The sequence below is a fragment of the Rhinopithecus roxellana genome, chromosome 12, assembly GCF_007565055.1.
Source record: "Rhinopithecus roxellana isolate Shanxi Qingling chromosome 12, ASM756505v1, whole genome shotgun sequence".
In the NCBI taxonomy this organism is placed as follows: domain Eukaryota; kingdom Metazoa; phylum Chordata; class Mammalia; order Primates; family Cercopithecidae; genus Rhinopithecus; species Rhinopithecus roxellana.
In genome coordinates this window covers 15,605,310-15,621,132 of record NC_044560.1, presented here as the reverse complement: position 1 = coordinate 15,621,132, position 15,823 = coordinate 15,605,310, and the positions used below count along the sequence as shown (strand labels likewise).

The following is a 15,823-nucleotide window of genomic DNA, read 5'->3' as shown; positions in this document are numbered from 1 at the left end:
TTGGCTTTACAAACCTTCTCCAAGCTAATGACTCCCAAGTTTATCTTTCCAGTCCAGATCTCTCCCTAGAACTGCAACTTCTAATTACAACTCTTATTTGACATCTCCATTTGGATTTTTATTTTTTATTTTATTTTATTTTTATTTTTTTTTGAGACAGAGTTTTACTCTTGTTGCCCAGGCTGGAGTGCAATGGTACAATCTCAGCTCACCGCAACCTCGGCCTCCTGGGTTCAAGCGATTCTCCTGCCTCAGCCTCCCAAGTAGCTGGGATTACAGGCATGCGCCACCATGCCTGGCTAATTTTGTATTTTTTTTTTTTTAGTAGAGACGCGGTTTCTCCATGTTGGTCAGGCTGGTCTCGAACTCTCGACCTCAGGTTATCCACCTGCCTTAGCCTCCCAAAGTGCTGGGATTACAGGCATGAGCCACCATGCCCTGCCATTTGGATATTTAGAAGTTACTTTCCACAGAGCTCTAAAAATTTTCCTCAAATCTACTCCTCTCCAATACTTCCCCCCAAACTCTTTCCCCCCAAATCTAGAAGATATCCTTGAATCTCCTGTTTCTCTTATCCTCTGCATGCAAACTGCCAGCAAGTGCTATCTACTTTTTTTTTTTTTTTTTCCATGCCCGGCTAATTTTTTTGTATTTTTTTAGTACAGACGGGGTTTCTTTTTTCTTTTTTTTGGGGGGGGACAGAGTCTGGCTCTGTCGATGACCAGCCTGGAGTGCAGTGGCCAGATCTCAGCTCACTGCAAGCTCTGCCTCCCAGGTTTACGCCATTCTCCTGCCTCAGCCTCCCCAGTAGCTGGGACTACAGGTGCCCGCCACCTCGCCCGGCTAGTTTTTTGTATTTTTTTTTTTTTTTTTTTTAGTAGAGATGGGGTTTCACCGTGTTAGCCAGGATGGTCTCGATCTCCTGACTTAGTGATCCGCCCTTCTCGGCCTCCCAAAGTGCTGGGATTACAGGCTTGAGCCACCGCGCCCGGCCGAGATGGGGTTTCACTGTGTTAGCCAGGATGGTCTCGATCTCCTGACCTTGTGATCCGCCCGTCTCGGCCTCCCAAAGTGCTGGGATTACAGTCGTGAGCCACCGCGCCCGGCCAAGTGCTACTTTACCTCCAGAGCATATCCTGACCCCATCCACTCCATCCCAATCTCCATTCCACCACCCTAGTCCAAGCCACCTCATCTGTTGCCTGGGCCACTGCAATAGCCACCAACCTGGTCACCCTGCTTCCCTCCTGCCTCCCCACCTCACTGCAAATTATCTACAGAGCAGCTGCAATGATCTTTTATTTTTTTGAGACAGTCTTGCTCTGTTGCCTGGGCTGGAGTGCAGTGGTGTGATCGCAGTTCACTGCAACCTCTGCCTCCCAGGTTCAAGCAATTCTCATGCCACAGCCTTGCGAGTTGCTGGGACTACAGGTGTGCACCACCACCCCCAGCTAATTTTTGTATTTTTAGTAGGGAGAGTTTCGCCATGTTAGCCAGGCTGGTCTTGAGCTCCTGATCTCAACTGATCTGCCTGCCTCGGCCTCCCAAAGTGGTGGGATAACAGGTGTGAACCACCGCATCTGACCCAGAGGGATCTTTTAAAAATGTGAATCAAATCATGATCAAATCATGTCACTTTCCCGCCTAAATTATTTTAGGAGCTTGCACCTCACTCAGAATTAAACACATGCCTAATCCTGGCCTACAGTGCCTAGCACAACTGGTTTCTGCCTCCTTTCTCGCCTCATCTTGGGCGAACACCTGGCTCTGGGGTCACAGCTACATCAGCCTCCTCTCATCCCTGAGCACACCAAGCCTGTTTCCCCCTCATGGCCTTTGTCCTGCCTGCCCTCTGCCTCCCAGTCTTGGCTGACCCCTTCTCACCATTCAGATCTCAGCTCCTGGGTTACCTCCCCAGAATGGCCTTCCCTGACCACCCATTTCTCACCCAAGTTTAATTCCGCACATGTCTTCTCAGTAGCTGACCTTGGCTTGTTAAGTGTCCATCTCCCCTACTGAGAGGTAAGACCCCTGGACACAATGGCCTTGTTCTTTACCTGGTTCATCAGCATCCAGTACAGGGCCAGAATGGGTGCTCAGAAAATACTGCATGAGAAAATGTCATTCCCCAACTTGAGCCTGTTTCCCCATCTATAAAACAGGGATACACTTTGGGAGGCCGAGACGGGCGGATCACGAGGTCAGGAGATCGAGACCATCCTGGCTAACCCAGTGAAACCCCGTCTCTACTAAAAATACAAAAAACTAGCCGGGCGAGGTAGCGGGCGCCTGTAGTCCCAGCTACTGGGGAGGCTGAGGCAGGAGAATGGTTTAAACCTGGGAGGCGGAGCTTATAGTGAGCTGAGATCCGGCCACTGCACTCCAGCCTGGGTGACAGAGCGAGACTCCGTCTCAAAAAAAAAAAAAAAAAAAAAAAAAGGGAGAATACAGAGCATCTACCTCACAGGGTTAAGATTAAATGAGATATTCATGTGAGGCCCAGGCATAGTGCCTGGCACTTGGTCACCAGTGGCTAATAATACTGTTATCAATGCCATAATGGAATCCCCTGGCAGGGACGCGTGGGCCAGACCAGCAGGATTCCCACACACTCCCCAGATGACCTGGTTCCAAGCAGCTGGGCTAATTGGACCTGGCCCATTTTCTGTCACTGCCAATGTCTTCAACATCCAATAGCAGAGAGAGGGTAAATTCAGGGATGAACAGTGGAGGAGAGCGTGCTTCAACTCAACAGTTTATTAGAAAGGCCATGGACAGATGAACCCTGAGTAACCAGCAGAGGAAGAAATGAAAAAAGCCCCTGTCCCTCATGGCCCACCCACTGGCCTCCCGTGAACTCTGTCCTGTTGCCAACCCCAAAAGAAGTCAGCCAAAAAGTGCTTTCCACATCCTCTCTCTGGGGCTGCCCAGCCTGACCACAGGGGTCCACTGGTGGGGCCGAGGTGGATGCTGGTGCCTGAAGCTGGAAGCCAGCAGGGCATGAGTCCCCTCCTGTAGCAGGAAGTGGTTCTAGAACTCCCAGCAGAACAGAACGGAAAAGGAGCTGACTGGGGATAGAATGAGTTCTGCTAACCAACCAGAGGCTCTGAGAGAGGTGACACTGGACTGTCTCGGAGCTGTGTGCAGATGGCTACAGATGGCCAATCGTGGGGGTCCCCAGGGTGGGATCCCAAAGCTGCTCTAAAGAGTCTCAGAGAGCCCCAGTGTGACTCAGTTCCCCTCCTTGGGCCGCAATGGCTGTTTCTGCTCCCAGAAAGGCAAATGGATCTTGTAAAAATCCATGGTGGTTGATGCCATTTTTTCCATAAAAAAAGAGTTTGTATAGTGAATCGCTTTCCACCAGCAGAGCCTGAGCCGAGAAGAGTCCATCCTGGGGAAGGAGAAGGCACTTCTCACACCCTTACTAGGGGTGTTCTGGGCTGGCGGCTTCCCTGGCCCCTCGGGTTCCAGCTCCCTCTGGCCCTGTGGCTCCGGCCTACTCCCACTGGGAAGCATGCTGCCTCCATCAAGCTAGCACTGCCCTGTGGCCTGAATGCCCTGGTGCCTCACAGGGTGGTGGATGGCAACTTCCTCACTCGCCGCTGGGCCAGGATGGATGACTCGATGGGCTTCAGCTTGGGGGTTGGCTTGGAGCTGTTGAGTGCGGAGTATGTGGCAGCCATGGCTCCCTGAAAGAGAAGCGGGGAGGTCAGTTCACAATGGTGGGAGATGTAGTGGCGAGGGGATGCATGCCCCAAGGGTAGGCCAGCCCCTCTCAGTGTTCCACAGCCCACTGTTTTTTGTTTTGTTTTATTTTTGTTTTTAGACAGGCAAGGTTGGAGTGCAGTGGCATGATCTTGGCTCACTGCAACCTCCGCCTCCCGGGTTCAAGTGATTCTCCTGCCTCAGCCTCCCAAGTAGCTGGGATTACAGGTACCCGCCACCACGCCCAGCTAATTTTTGTATTTTTAGTAGAGACAGTGTTTCACCATGTTGGCCAGGTTGGTCTTGAACTCCTGACTTCAGGTGATCCACCTGCCTCAGCCTCCCAAAGTGCTGGGATGTTGCAGGCACTTACCACCATGCCAGGCTAATTTTTGTATTTTTAGCAGAGATGGGGTTTCACTATATTGGCCAGGCTGGTCTTGAACTCCTGACTTCAAGTGATCCACCTGCCTTGGCCTCCCAAAGTGCTGGGATTACAGGCGTGAGCAACCTCACCCAGCCCCATAGCCCACTGTTTTGTTTGTTTGTTTGTTTTTTGAGATGGAGTCTCACTCTGTCACCCAGGCTGGAGTGTAGTGGCACAATCTTGGCTCACTGCAACCTCCGCCCCCTGGGTTCAAGCGATTCTCCTGCCTCAGCCTCCCAAATGGCTGGGATTACAGGAGTCTGCCACCACGCCTGGCTAATTTTTGTATTTTTAGTAGAGACGGGGGTTTCACCATCTTGGTCAGGCTGGTCTTGAACTCCTGACCTCGTGATCCACCCTCCTTGGCCTCCCAAAGTGCTGGGATTACAGGCGTGAGCCACCACGCCCAGCCAAGCCCACTGTTAATCCAGCCTCAGTGGTCCTTTATGGTCATGGGTCCAATCCCCTTAAGACTGGAGGGTTCAGAGGTCAGCAGCTGTGTCTTCCAGAGGACTGGGAGCTGTGAGTGCACTGTGACACTGTAGCGTGTTAAGCTCCCTGACGGCAGGGCTGTGTCTTCTTCTCCTGTGTTCCACCTCATGGTGCTCCGCACAGATATGGAATTGCCTGGCTCTGCCACAAGTCCCTGACCATGCCACCTTGGGCTGACCCCCTAGATGCCCAGCAGCCCAAGGGTGGCCATACCTTCACAAGCTGTAGGTCCTGATGGGACAGCTGGCTTTGGGGAAGCTTGTCTTTCTGGGTGACCCATGGATGCTGCAGAACCTGCTTAGCTGTGAGGCGCTGGTGGGGATCCACGTGTAGCATCTTGGACACCAGGTCCTGGGGACACAGTGGGCAAGGGGGTGGTGGGAGGGCTGCAGGGGAGCAGGCCCCTAATGGGACACAGAAGGGCAACCATCTTCTGCTAGCTCCCGCCTGAACCCTTGCAGCAGCCCCTGGGATCCATTCTCCACTCTGCTCCAGGGCTCCCCGCACACAGCCAAGGTTCCTGTCTCTGGGCCTTTGCTGCTCTAGGCCCTTTGTCCTGGAACACCCTTCCATTTCTCCTTTGCCTTCAAAAAGCCATGTGGGAAGGTGGGAAAAGCTTCAGGTTTGGGCTCAGACAGATTCAGGTTCAACACCTGCCTTTTGCACTCATCAAGTGAGTGCCTTGGGCAAGTTTCTTAAACTCTCTGAGCCTCAGTTTCCCTGCTAAGAAATAGGAATAACCACTCCCTGCCTCACAGGTTGATGTGAGGTGGCCGTACATAGAGGGTTCAACTCTGGCATACAGGTTCCCAATAACCAAAAACTGTTGCTAATACTGAAAGCTCACATGCTACTTCCTCCAAGGAGGCTCTGCATGGCATGGCCAGTTGCTCTGCTCTGTGTCTCCACGGTCCATACCCCTGGCCAAGAGGGTCCGCCTATCTGTGCCTCCAGGCATCTCTGCTCCTTGTGTGCAAACTAGGTAGTATCCCTCACTACACTAGGTTTCCACAAGGCCGGGACTGATGATGCAGCCCTGGGTGCCCCACAGTACCCAGAATAAGAAGGACCAATGAATGACCACCAAGTTACCCCAACAAGGTGCGGGGATGGTGGTGGCCTGCCTGGGAATCTTCCACTTGGAGAAATATAGCAACAGGGATTTGTGGAACATCCACTTGGAGAAATATAGCAACAGGGATTTGTGGAACATCCACTTGGAGAAATGAGGCTGTTCGTGAACTACTGAAAAGCCCTGGGATGGGACCCTGCCTCCCTCCTCCAAATAAGCCCACGCAGGCCATACAGACTTACCTTGGCTGTCTCTGACACTGTGTTCCAGTTTCCCCCACTGAGGGTAAACTTCCCACTGCCGATCCGGGTTAGGATTTCCTCTGGTGTGTCACTGGGACCGTTGGCAAATGGAGTGTATCTGCAGAAAAGCCCGCACGGACTGGGTACAGACTCTGGCCTCCACCCTGGAACTGGGGGAGACTGTGTCTCCCCCTCAGACGGGGTACTCCCAAGATAGAGCTCCCAGAGGCAGGAGCATGTCTCTATTTCCAGACCATCCTGAGTCAGAGCTGGCTGAGCCATTCCTATCAGACAAGCACCACCCAGCCCAAACGCTAGGGCTACAGGAGTGGGGAAGGGTCCAGGCCAAGGACACTCACCCCGCCAGCATGGTGTAGAGCAGAATGCCCAGGCTCCAGATGTCACAGCCTTCATCATAGCCCTGGCGCTTCAGCACCTGGCAACAGGGCAGGGGAGGTGGTCAGTCTGGGGGGCAGTAGAAAGTCACCACAGATGCTTCCTGCTACTCCCCTCAAGGGCAGGACAAGGGTCCCAGGCACAGGCTAGATCTCCCCTTGCCAGCTGGGCCAAGGTCACAGAGACTGGAGTCCTGGCCAACGTGGGGCCTCTAGGAGGGGGCACAAGGCCTCCAGTTCCCCCTCACTCTTACAGCTGAGGAGGCTGTGCCACTCACCTCTGGCGCCACGAAGTTGGCGGTGTAGCAAGGTGTCATGAGGAGCCCATTCTCAGCCCGCAGCTGTTTGGCAAAACCAAAGTCACAGATACGCAGGCACTCGGGATTCCCGGACTCGTCCACGTACAGGATGTTGCTGGGCTTCAGGTCCCTGTGCACAACCTAGGGGCAGGGGCTGGGGTCAGTTCTCAGTGTGGGGAGGCGGCCAGTGGCCCAGGTCAGCTGCCAGGGATGAGAAAGTTACCCAGACAGGACGAGTGCACAGACCTGGCATCCAAGAGAAGGGGAAGGGGCTGAAATGAGGGTCTTATTGCTGCTGCTACTGACTCTGTGTAGGTGTCCACAGGTAGCTCTAAGTTAACTTGTCCAAAACTGAACTCCCAGTTCTCCCCTAAAACCTACTCATCACATTATCTTACCTTGTGGCAACTCCATCCTTCCTATTACTTAGGTCAAAATCTTAAAAGTCTTTTTTTTTTTTTGAGACAGTCTCCCTCTATCGTACAGGCTGGAGTGCAGTGGCACGATCTCAGCTCACCGCAGCCTCTGCCTCCCAAGCTCAAGCAATTCTCCTGCCTCAGCCTCTCGAGTAGCTGGGATTACAGACACCCACTGCCATACCTGACTGATTTTTGTATTTTTAGTAGAGATGGGGTTTCACCATGTTGGCCAGGCTGGTCTCAAACTCCTGACCTTAAGTGATCTGCCCACCTCAGCCTCCCAAAGTGCTGGGATTACAGATGTGAGCCACGGTGCCCGGCCCTATTTTCCTTATCTTTAGAATCTGAGAATACACTGCTTTACTTTTATCTGTAGCATTTCCCTACTTAACATAATATTTAATTTGCTTTCTGAGTCTGCCCACTGGAATGTAAGCTCCATGAGTGTTTTGCTCACTGCTGTATCCCAGCACTCAAACTAGCTCCTAGTACATGTCAGGTATTCAATAAATATCTGTTGAATGAATGGATGAATGACATTGCTGAGGCCATAAGCAAACGGCTTTCTTCTGGGGCCATTTGCTCATCTGTAACTTGAGGGGGCTGAACCACCCCACAGTTCATTCTTCTCCTCCCCCCACTCTGTAAGGCTTTGTTTTGTTTTGTTTTGTTATGTTTTGTTGTGAGACAGGGTCTGTGTTGCCCAGGCTGGAGTACAGCAGCATGATTCATGGCTCACTGCAGCCTCAACCTCTGAGCTCAAGTGATCCTCCCACCTCAACCTCCCGAGTAGCTGGGACTAGAGGCGTGTGCCACCACACTCAGCTAATTTCTAAAACACTTTTTGCAGAGACAGGGTCTCGCTATGTTGCCCAGGCTGTTCTTGAACACCCGGGCTCAAGTGATCCTCCTGCCTGGGCCTCTTAAAGTGCTGGGATTACAGGTGTGAGTAACTGTGCCTGCCTGTACAGTTCCATTCATAGTCAATCCTCTATCAATTACCAATACCTCTCAGATCTCTAACCCTAGTCCAGAACTTTCCTGAGTCTTGGCTCATAAATCCAGCTGCCTACCACACGGCAACCCTAGATGTTCCACAGAACCTCACACTCAAACACATCCCACACTAAACTCCTCATGTTCTCATCTTCCTGCTCCTCCTTCCCTAAGCTAATGCCCAGGAACCTCCCTGGGCATTGTCAAAAAACTGTCAAAGGCTCCCTACCTGCAACATAAAGTCCAAAGTCCCTACCCTGACATGGGAGGCACAGCCATCATCTGTACCAGCCTCACTGTCCATTGCATCCCTCAGGTCCCCTGAGTTCAGGCCACCAGGGGCTCCTTCGGTAACGATCATAACCCTACGTCTGTGGAATGCCTGTTCACCTTCAACACCCAGTGCGGGGCCTAGCACAGAGCAAATGCTAAGTGAATTTTGTGCAATGAATGAACAAATCACACCTCTGAAACACAGAGACAGACACCTTGAAGGTTAGATTAGTAGAGTTTTGCAGGCTAGTTGGTTTTATTCAGATAGTCCTTTCATAGTCTCAGTTGATCCCCAAGCCCTCCAGCAGTGCCTGTGGAGCCCATGGAGAAGGTAGACATGGCCCAGCAGAGTCCACCTCCATAGGGAGAAGAGTGCCAGGTAGATGAGGGGGAAAGGACCACACTGTTAGGGTGGCCCCAGCAATGCACTGTATCCAAGCCTCGGAGAAAGTCCTATGGGCTCTCTCCTTCAAACACAATCATATGGCCCACAGCACAAGGCCAGGGCCGCAGCACAAGTTCAGGCCCCCAGGAACGTGGACTCTTCCTAGAGGACAGGGATGCTCAGCTTGGCTGAGGACGCCAACTACCCTGCGCAAGTAAACTCCCAGTTTACAAAGAACGTTACCAGTCATGATCTCACTGGAGCCACCCACTGTACCTCGGTGGGTGGACAGGAATTACTAGCTCCATTTTACAGAGGAGAAAACCAAGGCTCTGAGAGGACAATTTTCTTTTTTTTCTTTGAGATGGAGTCTCGCCAGCGGCATAATCTTGGCTCACCGCAACCTCCATCTCCTGGGTTCAAGCAATTCTCATGTCTCAGCTTCCCAGGTAGCTGGAATTACAGGTGTACACCACCATGCCTGGCTAATTTTTGTATTATAGAGACAGGGTTTCACCCCGTTGGTTAGGCTGGTTTTAAACTCTGGCCTCAAGTGATCTTCCCACCGTGGCCTCCCAAAGTGCTGGGATTACAGGTGTGAGCTACTATATCCGGCCTGAGAGGACAACTGACTTGCATGTAAGTTAGAGGCAGAGGCAAGACCAGAACCCAGTTCTGACCTTAATTCCACAGTCTTTCCAGTTTAGTGTGGCACACGTGACACTACTGGGACACAGGGATATGGAAGTTGACCTTTTTTTTAAATTAATTTTTTTGAGATGGAGTTTCGCTTTTGTTGCCCAGGCTGGAGTGCAATGGCATGATCTCGGCTCAGTGTAACCTCTGCCTCCCAGGCTCAAGCAATTCTCCTGCCTCAGCCTCCCGAGGAGCTGGGATTACAGGCGTCTGCTACCATGCCCAGCTAATTCTTTGTATTTTTAGTAGAGACCGGGTTTCATCATGTTGGCCAGGCTGGTCTCAAACTCCTGACCTCAGGCAATCCACCTACCTCAGCCTCCCAAAGTGCTGGGATTACAGGTTTGAGCCACCACGCCCGGCTCAAGCTGTTGATCTTTTTTCCTACCCTAATACAACATAGACAAACTACAAATTCCTATAGGAAACTGTCTCACCACTGCCAGTGGTAGAATAGTAGGGATGGTGAGTAGGGGAGGGGAAGTACAGCTTAAAAAAGCCCCACAGGTGATTCTGATACCTGACCCTCAGGCGTGTATGTGACAGGAGGAAAAGGATAGTCTCACATCTCACTGCACGGAAAATCACAACGGGTTGGGCAAGTAATGAGTGAAGCCAGGCAGAGCGGGAACCTCCAAGTAGTCTACAGAGGGCAGTGGCTACCTGGCTCCAGCTGACAGTCGCTACACAGCAACTCAGACCCAGTGTTTTTAGAAGCAGCCAAATTACCAAAGCCTTACTAAACCATACCTCAAATCAAAAAAACACTCCTTATCTTGCAGGCCAAACAAAATATATGTGTAGGCTGAATGCAGGCACTGGAGCAATAGGCCGTGACCTCCAGGAGAGTTGGGATTCCAGTCACAGGAAGGAGTCAGGCAGTGAATCCTGGCTTTACCATCCACTCATAGCTGTGTGGTTTTGGGCACGACATTTAACATCTTTAGCCCTCAGTTTCCTCACCTGTAAAATCGGGCTGATAATAGTATTCAACCCCAGGCTTATAGGGAAGGACAGGAATATTTAGCAGGGGGCTTGGGAAATGACAGACATCACAGTAACCCCAGAACTGCCTTGGACTGAACCCCTCTATCATGCTGGATGTTAAGACAGAGTGACTGCTTGTGAAGAAGCACTAGAGACCAGGCCGGGTGTGGTGGCTCACGCCTGTAATCCCAGCGCTTTGGGAGGCCAAGGCAGCAGATCATGAGGTTGGGAGTTTGAGACCAGCCTGACAACATGGAGAAACCCTGTCTCTACTAAAAAATACAAAAGTTAGCCGGGTGTGGTGGCACGCACCCGTAGTCCCCAGCTACTCAGGAGGCTGAGGCAGGACAATCACCTGAACCGGGGAGGTGGAGGTTGCAGTGAGCCGAGACCGCGCCACTGCATTCCAACCTGGGCAACAGAGTGAGACTCATCTCAAAAACAAACAAACAAGCAAAACCTAGAGACCAGATGCTGTCCAAAGCAGCACAGGCTCTGGGTTGGGTGCAGTGGCTCACACCTGTAATCTCAGCAGTTTGGGAGGCTGAGGTGGGAGAATCGCTTGAGCCCAGGAGTTTGAGGCCAGCCTGGGCAACATGGTGAGATCCCATCTCTACAAAAAAAAATTTAAAAATCAGCCAGGTGTGGTGGCACACCTGTAGTCCCAGCTATGCAGGCTGCAGGTTGCTAAGGAGGGAGGATCACTTGAGCCTGGGAGGTCAAGGCTGCAGTGAGCCATGATCACGCCACTGTACTCCAGCTGGGGTGACAGAGTGAGACCCTGTCTCAAAAAAAAAAAAAAAAAAAAAAACAAGAGTTAATACGTAAAGTGCACAGAACCCTGCCTGGCCTGTGGAAAGTGGCACGTGACATTAGCTACCACTAGCAGCAGTGGCAGCAACATTTCAGGAGCAGCGTGAGAGGATGTGCATTTAGGCACCTGTGACCGGCCAAACAAGAGGTGAAGTTGTTCTAAGTGAATCATCTGGTTAAAGGGAGAAACCCTCTCTATTACAGAGTCCACAACCTTATAGAAACAACATAGAGGGAGACTGGTGACTTACAAAGACTCCACATATTAAATTATGAACCCCTGCCATGTAAGATGCAAAAGAAAGACAACCAATTTTTAAAAATGGACAAAAGACTTGAAGAGGCATTTCATAAAAGAGGCTGTCCGAATGGCAATAAACATTTGAAGAGGTCCTCAACTTCATTAATCATCAGAAAAATGCAAATTAAAACTACAATGAGCTGGGTACGGTGGTTCACGCCTGTAATCCCAGCACTTCGGGAGTCCCAGGCGGGTGGATCACGAGGTCAGGAGATCGAGACCATCCTGGCTAACATGGTGAAACCCCATCTCTACTAAAAATACAAAAAATTAGCCAGGCGTGGTGGCGGGCGCCTGTAGTTCCACCTATTTGGGAGGCTGAGGCAGGTGAATGGTGTGCCGTGAACCCGGGAGGCGGAGCTTTTAGTGAGCTGAGATCACGCCACTGCACTCCAGCCTGGGTGACAGAGCGAGACACTGTCTCAAAACAAACAAACAAACAAACAAACAAACAAAATTAGCTGGTTGTGGTGGCAGGCACCTGTAATCCCAGCTACTTGGGAGGCTGAGACAGGAGAATTGCTTGAACCTGGGAGGCAGAGGTTGCAGGAGAATTGCTTGAACCTGGGAGGCAGAGGTTGCAGTGAGCCAAGACCATGCCATTGCACTCCAACCTGGGCAAGAAGAGCAAAACCCCATCTCAAAAATAAATAAATAAAAATAGAAAATAAAATAAATTAAAAAACGGGCAAAATGAACCTATTAGAATTTAGCTTAGGATGGTTATTCTCAGGTGGGGGCTCTACGGGAACTGGAAATGCTTTGTTTATTGAGCTGGGTACTGGTTACACAGGCGTATTCACTTTTTGAAAATGTATTGACTTGTCCATTATGATTTGTGCACTTCTCAGTGTTTACGCAATGCTTCAATACAAAGATAATATTTAAACAAACAGGGGTCCCAGTGAACCCTGCTCCCTGGTCATCCCCTTCCCATCCCTCAGCTCCTGTGGGATTCCCAGCTTACAGACCACAGCTACTGCTGTCGACAAAGCAACCCAGAGTATCCCCTCCAAATATGTCAACAAGAAGAGCTTCCCATTCCTCATCACCTGCCCTGGTATTAGCAAAGAGCCAGAAACTTTGGAGACACACACACTCCTAGCTTCGGGAAGGAGACAACTTCCTCCAACAACATCCTCACCAAGTGGTTATCTATACTTGGAGCTGTGCACATCCCTGGCAGAAGGGGCTCACTGTCTCTGGAGGCAGCTCCCCTCTTCAGAAAGTTCTTCCTTACTTTGAGCTTCAGGTGACCCACGGGTACACTGGCTTCCCTGTCTTCTAAACCTTCTTAACGAGTACTCACTTAAGAACAAACCAGAAAAAGGAAACGCACTCTCTGACTTGACATGTTTAAATATTAGTCTATTGCACTGGCATTTAAAAAACCAAAGCCACTTCAAACGTGACCATTAAAAGCACAGGGGGTAACCAAATTGGAGCTTTGGTTAAGAGGTGAAATTCTTTTTTACAGAATTTCCCCTAAAAAATTAGACATAATCAGGCATCGCCACTTTCACAACCCTAATGAAATACTCGACACAGGCAAGATTCCGAAAGGATGAAACCATTCGATGAGGATCTTTACAATAAGGAGACGGGACGGTTACCACCTGCCATGGTTAAAGGCGGGCAGCATGACACTGTGCTCGTGGATGTGGTGCACCGAAGTGTACCTCCATAGATTGGATGACCTCGGCCTTCTTTTATTTTTATTTTTTATTTGAGACAGGGTTTTGCTCTGTCATCCAGACTGGAGTGCAGTGGTGTGATTTCAGCTCACTGCAACCTCTGCCTCCCAGGTTCAAGCGATTCTCGTGCCTCAGCCACCAGAGTAGCTGGGATTACAGGCATGTGCCACCATTCCTGGCTAATTTCCGTATTTTTGGTAGAGACGGGGTTTCACCATATTGGCCAGAGTGGTCTTAAACTACTGGCCTCAAGTGATCTGCCCACCTTGGCCTCCCAAAGCGCTGGGATTACAGGCAGGAGCCACCATGCTCGGCCCAACCTTAACCATCTGGACCTCATTCCCATCCCCCCAAAAAAGCCAAAGCTAATAATGATGTTAGAGCAGCTTGTAGTTTACAGGAAATATAAACAATGGAGAAATAATGTAAATGATGCAGAAGGCAGCCGACAGACAAATTCAGAACACGAGACATTCCACAGAACTCATGTTCAATATGTCGGTGGCATAAAAAAGGGAGGTCTAACTGTGGAGGCAACATGGGTGCACACATTTAACAAAATTCATCAAAATGTACCCTTGAAATCTACTGTATGCAAATTTTCCTCCAGTTTAAAAAAAAGAAAAGCGGCTGGGTAAGGTGGCTTATGCCTGTAATCCCAGCACTTTGAGAGGCCGAGGTGGGCAAATCACTTGAGCTCAGGAGTTCAAGACCACCCTGGGCAACAAGGCAAAACCCCATCTCTACAAAAAATACAAAATTAGCCAGGTGTGATGGTGCATGCCTGTGGTCCCCGCTAGTTGGGAGGCTGAAGTGGGAGGATCGCTTGAGCCCAAGGAGGTCAAGGCTGCAGTGAACTGTGATTGTGTCACTGCATTCCAGCCTGGGCAACAGAGTGAGACCCTGTCTCAAAAAAAAAGGGAGAGATTTACCAACTGAATGAAACGTGTGGAACTTACAGGTATTCTAATTTCAATAAACCAGTCAAAAAAGATATTTTTGAAAGGACAATAGGGAGCCAGGCGCGGTGGCTCACACCTGTAATAGGCCGGGCGCGGTGGCTCACACCTGTAATAGGCCGGGTGCGGTGGCTCACACCTGTAATAGGCCGGGTGCGGTGGCTCACACCTGTAATAGGCCGGGTGCGGTGGCTCACACCTGTAATAGGCCGGGTGCGGTGGCTCACACCTGTAATAGGCCGGGTGTGGTGGCTCACGCCTGTAACCCCAGCACTTTGGGAGGCCGAGGCGGGCAGACCGCCTGAGGTCAGGAGTTTGAGACCAGCCTGGCCAACATGGTGAAACCCCGTTTCTACTAAAAATACAAAAAATTAGCCAGGCATTCTGACAGCCACCTGTAATCCTAACTACTCGGGAGGCTGAGGCAGGAGAGTCACTTGAACCTGGGAGGCAGATATTGCAGTGAGCCAAGATCATGCCATTGCATTTCAGCCTGGGTGACAAGAGCGAGACTTCGTCTCCAACAATAAAAAAATAAATAAATAAATAAATAAATAAACAAAAAAAAAAACAGGACAATAGGGGAAATGTGTCTATGGACTGGGTACTATGTAAAAACAAGTTAACAACCTCATACACCAAGACCTGGACTCAGCCAGGTGGATTCAGAGCCTGCATTCTTTTTTTTTTTTTTTTTTTCTCGAGATGGAGTATCGCTCTGTTGCCCAGGCTGGAGTGCAGGGGCGTGATCTCGGCTTACTGCAAGCTCCGCCTCCCGGGTTCACACCATTCTCCTGCCTCAGTCTCCCGAGTAGCTGGGACCACAGGCGCCCACCACCACGCCCGGCTAATTTTTTTGTATTTTTAGTAGAGACGGGGTTTCAACGTGTTAGTCAGATGGTCTTGATCTCCTGACCTTGTGATCCGCCCGCCTCGGCCTCCCAAAGTGCTGGGATTACAGGCGTGAGCCACCGCGCCTGGCCCAGAGCCTACATTCTTAACCCCCATGTTGTCTGATCAGACGTACCCTAAAACATCACCTCATGCAGAGAGAAACTAATGCTATTGTTTTGGGCTTTAATCCACTGTAATGAACTTTCCCACCTCACCATCATCTAGTGCTCACCTGCCTTGTGCAGTAATAAAGGCCAAACTCTGCCATTTGGAGCTACACCTCTTCTGTAGTCCCGGCTATGTTTCCAGCAGAATTTCCTCCTGCATCCATTTCCTCTGCCTTAGCAACTGAACGCACAGTCGAATTCACCTCCCTGAAGCCTTGCAGCTCCCCCATGGTGACCCTGCTGCTTCCTAACTCAAAACCCACTCCCCACCTAAATTCTTCAGTCTGAAATTCTTCCATTCTTCCCTGGCTATGTAATCTTGAGCAAATGAACTTTCATCTCTGAGCTCTGGTCTTCTTACCTGTGAAGTGGGACCAGTAGCAGCATCTATCTCAGAGTTGTTGTGAAAACCAATTGAGATAATGTAAGGAAACTTTATCTTATTTATGTATTTATTTATTTATTAGATGGAGTTTCGCTCTATTGCCCAGGCTGGAGTGCGATGGTGTGATCTTGGCTCACTGCAACCTCCACCTCCCAGGTTCAAGTCATTCTCCTGCCTCAGCCTCCCAAGTAGCTGAGATTACAGGCGCCCGCCACCAAACCC

The 15,823-nt window shown here is 50.5% G+C and overlaps 1 protein-coding gene across 4 annotated transcripts in view; it reads right to left on the bottom strand.

Annotated features, from left to right (window-relative positions):
* Window positions 1–2,738: 2,738 nt before the first annotated feature.
* Window positions 2,739–15,823, bottom strand: part of RPS6KA1 (ribosomal protein S6 kinase A1) — a 45,675-nt gene continuing 32,590 nt past the window's right edge. For 3 of the 4 annotated variants that reach the window (XM_010380407.2, XM_010380406.2, XM_010380405.2), the window contains 5 exons: window positions 6,612–6,773; window positions 6,298–6,374; window positions 5,939–6,056; window positions 4,838–4,975; window positions 2,739–3,689 (listed from right to left, as the gene is read on the bottom strand). In XM_010380407.2, coding sequence (XP_010378709.2) covers window positions 3,567–3,689; window positions 4,838–4,975; window positions 5,939–6,056; window positions 6,298–6,374; window positions 6,612–6,773 — 618 coding nt within the window. In that variant the 3' untranslated portion in view covers window positions 2,739–3,566. Of the gene's footprint in view, window positions 3,690–4,837; window positions 4,976–5,938; window positions 6,057–6,293; window positions 6,375–6,611; window positions 6,774–15,823 lie in introns of those variants that run through there. The other variant, XM_030941928.1, reaches the window with a different exon arrangement.